This window comes from Austrofundulus limnaeus, unplaced genomic scaffold, assembly GCF_001266775.1.
Source record: "Austrofundulus limnaeus strain Quisiro unplaced genomic scaffold, Austrofundulus_limnaeus-1.0 Scaffold340, whole genome shotgun sequence".
Lineage (NCBI taxonomy): Eukaryota > Metazoa > Chordata > Actinopteri > Cyprinodontiformes > Rivulidae > Austrofundulus > Austrofundulus limnaeus.
The window spans coordinates 343,761-350,844 of NW_013952742.1; the positions used below are offsets into that span (position 1 = coordinate 343,761).

Here is a 7,084-nt window from a genome sequence, read left to right on the forward strand (position 1 = left end):
CCTGCTCCTGCTGGTGATGATGAGGGTCGAATGATCCCAGACTTAAGTGATTCATTGATATAGTCCTGCATTGCTTGGTTTTCTGGCTGAGATAATGAAAACAACCGACCTCTAGGAGGCGTTGAACCAGGAGTCAACTCAATGGCACAGTCATAAGGTCTATGAGGAGGTAAAGATGTGGCCTTAACTTTGCTAAAGACTTCACTGAGATCATGATAAACTGAGGGGACATTGGTTAAATCAGGACAATAATCACTTTTCTTTATTTGTTTTTCAGGGCTTACTGCACACAACAGACAGTTTGAAGAACATCTTTCTGACCAACCGAGGATAGCTTTCTTCTCCCAGTCAATGTGGGGATTATGTTTCTCTAGCCAGGTAGCACCTAAAACAATGGGTAACTGGGGTGAATGTATGACCAGAAATTGAACTGTTTCGTGATGGTTACCTCCAATTACCATTTTAACTGGAACAGTTTCAGAACTGGTGCTGTTGAGATGGTGACCGTCCAGGGCAAGGACTTGGTGGTTCCTCTTGGATGGGATGATCTGTATTCCCAAAGTGAGAGCAAAGTCATGATCAATAAATTCTGAATCAGCTCCTGAGTCTACAAATACCTTAACAGGCAGCATCTTACCAGCCACAGATAATTCGGCAGGAAGTTGGAGCAGTGAGTGACTAATAGATGTGGGACTTAAGACATGGCTCTTAATTCTTGGAAATTTGTTACTCTTCTTAGGACATGAAACAACAATGTGGCCTGACTCACCACAATAAAAGCACAAACCATCTTTCTGTCTGCGCAGTTTCTCCTCCTCAGACAGTTTAGATCTGCCGATCTGCATTGGCTCCTCACTTCTTGTAGTAGGGACTGGAGAACAAGATGGTCCACTGGGCCGAAGGGGAACTGGGGGCTTGAAAAAAGTTGATTCATTAAAAGTTCTGGAATTACCTCTTAGCTCGTCTTCGCTCATGCAACCTCAGATCGATCCGTGTGGCAAGATCTTCTAATTCTCTCAGGGACTGTGGAGGATCTCGTGTTGCCAGCTCGTCTTTTATTTCGTCGTTTAAGGCTTGAAAAAATACATCTTGAAGAGCTTCCTCATTCCATCTGCTATCAACAGCTAAAGTGTGGAAATCAATTATGAATTCTGTGACTATTTTCGTACCTTGTTTAAGTCCCAGAAGTCCTCTGGTTGCCTCCTTGTAGGGTAAAACCGGACTGAAGACTCTCTGAAGCTCTTGAGCAAAGTGTTTGTATTTGTAGCAGATAAGTGAATCTCGTTGCCATTCAGCCGTCCCCCATAGCTTWGGTTTACCGGTGAGTAGGGATATCACATAGGCTACTTTAGCTCTTTCTGATGGAAAAGATGATGGCTGTAGCTGAAAGTGAATTTCACACTGAGTCAAAAATGCACGRCATTGATCAGGGTCCCCATTATATGGCTCTGGAGGGCATAATYTAGGTTCTGATCCTGGCTTAGGTAAAGTAATTCCAGGTGGAGGTGCAAATAATTGATCAGAAGCAGATGCCAGCGGTTTTGTGTTCATGTTTCTAAGTGCTTCACAAATWTTATCTATTTTATTTTCCAAATTATTTAAAGCACCTTCAACACCAGCCCGCCATGTTGAGTTTGGCTCAGAGTTCATTTTTATGGCCAGATTTTCTGATATGARCCGGTTTTTGAACTCTGAATTAATGCCAAACTCAAAAACAGTTTTACAGATTTTATTGTTAATGTGCAAGGCGTTGGTGTGGTTCTGGATCAGGACATCGAGTTGGACTGGAACTTCTGGATACACGAAGTAACTATTAGCAGAGTCACTGTGAACTTTGACTGAGAAAAAATACAAAGTCACTGACCTGGTGTTCGTGTTCCATACACAGTCACTGATTTGAGTTGACAGGGTCCGAGTCCGTGTGATGTCGTCACCGTTCAGAATTGTTTGGGGTTTTAATCCAACAGACAAGAACTGGGTCCAGGGATGAGCGAGGATCAGAATCAAAAGAATTACCAGACTTAGTGGAGCAGGCTTGAGTCGTGGGTCCTTAAACTGAGCAGGGGTCGAGAGCCGTGTAATCAGATGAAGCGTCGCGCCGATGAGGGAAAATCCAAGAGCCGAAAAACCAGGAAGTGAAGCAGGAGTCGTTACCGGGTATTCAGATGACAGGAGGAATCCGACGAGGGCAAAGGCAGAGATCATTAAACCGAGGAGCATGAGCAGGATCAGGGAACCAGGACTAACAAGGGACAAGGTACGAGAATGCGGGAAGTTCATAGCAAGAGCACATGAAAATCTGGCAGAGACTGAGAGTTGGTGACAAGGCTTTATACTGGGGATAACAGGTGAGTTGCATGAAGCTGATTACATGAAGGCGGAGCTGTGGTGAACTGGTGATGGGAGGGGGAAAAACACTGAGCAAAAACATGATGAAGCTGTGAACAAGGGATGTTAAAAAAAAATGCATGACTTGACTAGGAAATAAAACAAAGGACTGAGGACAAGGCTGTGGCATGAAATGTAAACAGGTTAGGAATCAAGGCTGGCAAGGTGGATTCATAACAGTTACTCCTATTTTAATACGAGTTATTACTTAAAAAATCCTCTCCTGATAAACTGTGTCTCCTGGACAGAGTGAATTTAATTGTGTTTGGATGTGAAGTATAAATATATACCACTCTGACACCGTAATACTTGTACACAACCCATCACAGCTGCACACTGTTAGAAAATATATTTTTTGGAGAAGTCACCTCCCAATAAATGTCATTTTGGAAAATCTAACTGCTCACTTTTACTCAGTACTTTTACTTTTAAAACTTAAGTAGATTTTCTGTCAGAAATTTACTTTTGATATTTAAGTACAAAAAAATCAGATACTTTAAGACTTTTACTCAAGTAATATTTTTAGAGAAGACTTTAACTTTTACCAAAGTATTTTTATGATAAGATACTTGTACTTTTACTCAAGTAATATTTTTAGAGAAGACTTTAACTTTTACCAAAGTATTTTTATGATAAGATACTTGTACTTTTACTCAAGTATCACTTTGAGGTACTTTATACAACACTGGCATTTTATATATTTATACTTCTCATTCAACCACAGTTAAATTCACTCTGTAAGAGGTACAGTTTGTATGGATAATATTTATTTTTTATGAAAACAAGCAAACATGAAGTAAAAGTAACAACTTTCTACTTGTTGTCTTTTTTTAAATGTAAGAAGTGAAAGGAAAAATTAGGTTGAAAAATAATTACTCAAGTTAAGTACAGATACCCAAAAATTCTACTTAAGTAGAGTAACAAAGTATTTCTACTTTGTTTCTTTACAACTTTTACAAATAGTCGGTGCTTGGTGTGCAGAAGCTCATTGAGCTAAAGCACATGAGTGTGAGGTTCAGTTCTGCTGTGGTTCTGTTAGAACTGTTGGTTCTGCTGTGGTTCTGTTAGAACTGTTGGTTCCAGATCAGAGGAACCGACCTGCAGCTGCTGTTTCCCCTCAGGGCCCTCAGGGTGAGGAAGAAGATGTCGGGCGATCGGATGCCGGTGAAGATGATCGGTGACATCCTGACCAACCAGCTGCCCCACATGCAGCCGTACATCAGGTTCTGCTCGTGTCAGCTGAACGGCGCCACGCTGATTCAGCAGAAGACCGACGACAACCCTGAGATCAAAGACTTCCTCAAAGTAAACCCACTTCCTCAGAAATAACAGATTTATGTTGACGTAATGCTAAAATAACCACTGAGTTTTTCTGTCAAAGGTTCTTTAAAATATTCACAGGCTGCGTATCATCTGCTGCTTTTCATGACTCAGGTTTAGATTAGTGATGCCCCCCATCCCAGTTACTGCTCCCCAAAGCTCATTCAACCTTCATCTCTGTATCAAGAGAATAAAATAGAGTTTCAAACTTTTATTTGGAAAAGGAGAAAAGAAGAGCTGAGTTCTACAGAGTTTTAATTCAAACAAACTTGTTTTGGTGATTTTTAGTTACAAACAATAAATTATTATTTTCACAACCTCTGTGCAGACAAGGTCAGACCCCCCAGGCTGGGAACCACTGGTCTAGACTCAGGCTGTGTCTCAGTTCATGGGCTGGGTCCTCATGAATACGTGGCCCAGCTGGGTCACATCCTCCCTGGGCTGGGTAGGCTGCTCAAAACTGCTGTGAAATGAGACGGTCTACTCTTCACCTGACGTTAGCTTTACGTGTGTTTGCATGACCACGCGCTCCATCGTTAACATAGTCATCAGTTTCATATCTGACTTAAATGTGTCGTGGTCACCTCAAGTGAAACAAACAATAAAACTCTTTGACCTCAGGCCTCTGACCGGCCCTTTAAGACAGACAGAACTCTGTTCCAGTTAAATCAAAAGTAGACCATAAAGGTTAACCTTGAAGAGACATTTTCTATTTCTTAATCAGATAATAAACCGTTGGGATATGTATTTACATGTCTTTTTACTGGAAGAATAACTTCACAGTTAAAACGTTTCACGTAAATAAATAGAAAAAAAACATTAATAAAATGGGTTTAGCTCCAGTATCTGTACTTGTAGTTGCATTCATCAGCTAAGTTGCTAAACTTACTTTTAAAAACAGATTCTTCAGTCCGTGATGAATTTCCAAACTACGCCGACTCGTTAAAAAAATAAAAACTCCACCGTCTTTATTTCTTTGTTTATTTTGCTGCCCGAGCGTTTGATCTTGGAGAAGCTGATAAATCGGCTCGGCGGAATTGTCCACACTATTTGTCTGAATTGGATTCGCCACCTTTTGAAGTACCAGCAGGACACTAAAGCAGATGGAAAATTGTTGTTGTCTGCCTGACTCTTTTGTTCCCAAAACAACTGATTACAGGATCTGGATCTCCCCGACAACGGCCTTGAGTTGTTGACTAAATTCTTCCTGGCTGGATTACGTCAACAAGGCTCTGCCCCATACCTCCCCACTCCTCTCTCACCTGTCTAATCTGTTTTCCAGAGCAGGCTGAAGGCTGCACAGAATGAACATTTCCATCAATATTTCTGAACTATGGCTGTGCTGGTTTTGGGGACTGGATTCTTCGGGCCCCCCTAAACTCACTTAGTCCTGTGGCTAATAAACTTGCTCTATGCAGAGGTTTTTTTCATAAACACCATAGTGTGTCACAGTGTTGATATAACTTTTTTTTTTTTTTTTTTTTTTTTCCTCATCTTCCCTTGTGTGGTTTTTAGTTTTTCTGTTGTTAAGGCATAACTGGTCTTAACTGCCCCCTCCCCTGAATGTACAGCACCTTGTGAATTTATTTCTTTGAAAGGCGCTATATAAATAAAACTTTACTTACTTACTTACTTATACTGAATCCTGGGAATTCCTCGGCCGGTGAGGATACACTGATGCATCCTCAGATTTCTAGAGTTTGTTGGCCGTACGATGAGGAGCCTTTGAATTGGGATAGTACTCTGCGCGGGGCAGTGACGTACGCATCCGACAAATGCACACTCATCAGGACCCAGCTCCTGAATTGAGACATAACTTAAGGATGTATTCACACCTGACACGTTTGGTGCACTTTAAACAGACCAGAGTTTGTTTCCTCTGTTGGTCCAGACCTTTAACTCAGGTGTGAATATACTCATGTGAACCCTGGTGTGGATCAAACAACCGGACCAAGACCCATTTTTGAGGTGGTCTCAGTCTGCTTCCAAACGAACTCTGATGTGGTTTACTTCTGGTGTGAATAGTGTCGGCCTCAAACTGAACCAACTACAGGAAACGCACCTTTTTGGACTTCACAAGACACCACTGCAAAGAAATATTAGCCCTTCAGTGTTGCTAATGCTAACACTGTGCTACAAACAATGAGCCGTTGTTGGTCAGAGAACAGGGAGCATCTTGTCTCCTTTACGTTGCAGCACACATTTAATAACACGGATAACACTGTCCAAAAATTATAAATATATCATCACAAAACCACCAATGAATGAGCTGCTCTTAATATTCTTAATAGTCAGTTGTATTAACACCATCTTTATTTCTGGGTGCTCTGTCCTGACCCGTCATCTCTGTCCAATGGGAGCAATCATCGTCACCTTTGTTTATAAATTATAGTCCACTTACAGAAATCATAATGTGAATGCAAACTGCACCAAAGGAAACAATTAATTCTGCTATTTGGACCGGACCAAACATTGGACCAAAGGACTTTCCTGGTATGAATACAGCCTAAGTTTTACAGTTTTTAATTGAACCTTGAAAAGAACATTATGTTCTCCTGCCTGATCAAGGTACAGCTCCGGTTGGTGAGCTGTGGCGGCCATGTTGAATTTCATTAAGCCCAGCTTCAACTCTGCCATCAACTCAGTGGGGTGTGAGAGGTGGTTGGTGAAATGCGTTAGTTTTGTATCATGTTTTATTTTAATGCTTTAAAACATTACAACACATGTCTGAAGCAGTTTGTCTGATTCTGTCTCCATCAGAGGCTGGCCATGGATCCCAGGTGTAAAGGAATGCCTCTGTCCAGTTTTCTCCTCAAACCCATGCAGAGAGTCACACGCTATCCACTCATCATCAAAAATGTACACAAAACACACAAAACACACAAGCAGACTTTGAGCTGAAACATCTGTAGACGACTTCTTCCTGATCTGTTTGTGTTGTTTCTGATTCAGATCTTAGAAAACACTCCAGAGTCTCACCCTGATCACAGCCACCTGAAGGCTGCTCTGGAGAAAGCTGAGGAGCTGTGTTCACAGGTCAACACACAACACAACACAACACAACACAACACACACCACGTCATCAAATACTGTGCTAAGAGTAGCTGCGTCATTCAGACATACTTTAAAGGTGATATGACATTTATTTATGTTAGAAAGAACAGCTTTATCTTTGTTAATTCTGACTCTAACATGATGTCAGCCTTAAGGGATCCTTGATTAGTTGTAACATTAGACTTTAAATGATAAACATATATTTTAACTGTAAAATAAAGATTGTAAAAATACTGTAGGATGATCAGTTTTAATAATTTTTAAATTAAAAGTTTAAAGGTATCATATCATGCTTTTAAATCCTTCATTTTCACGTCTAAAT

The 7,084-nt window shown here is 40.9% G+C and overlaps 1 protein-coding gene across 1 annotated transcript in view; it reads left to right on the forward strand.

The window, feature by feature from the left end:
* itsn1 (intersectin 1 (SH3 domain protein)) overlaps positions 1-7,084 on the forward strand; it is a gene marked incomplete in the record, with an annotated part of 125,364 nt that overhangs the window by 101,079 nt on the left and 17,201 nt on the right. The window contains 3 exon segments of the mRNA XM_014022733.1: positions 3,510-3,693; positions 6,469-6,567; positions 6,661-6,744. Of these exon segments, the coding sequence (XP_013878187.1) occupies positions 3,510-3,693; positions 6,469-6,567; positions 6,661-6,744 (367 nt within the window).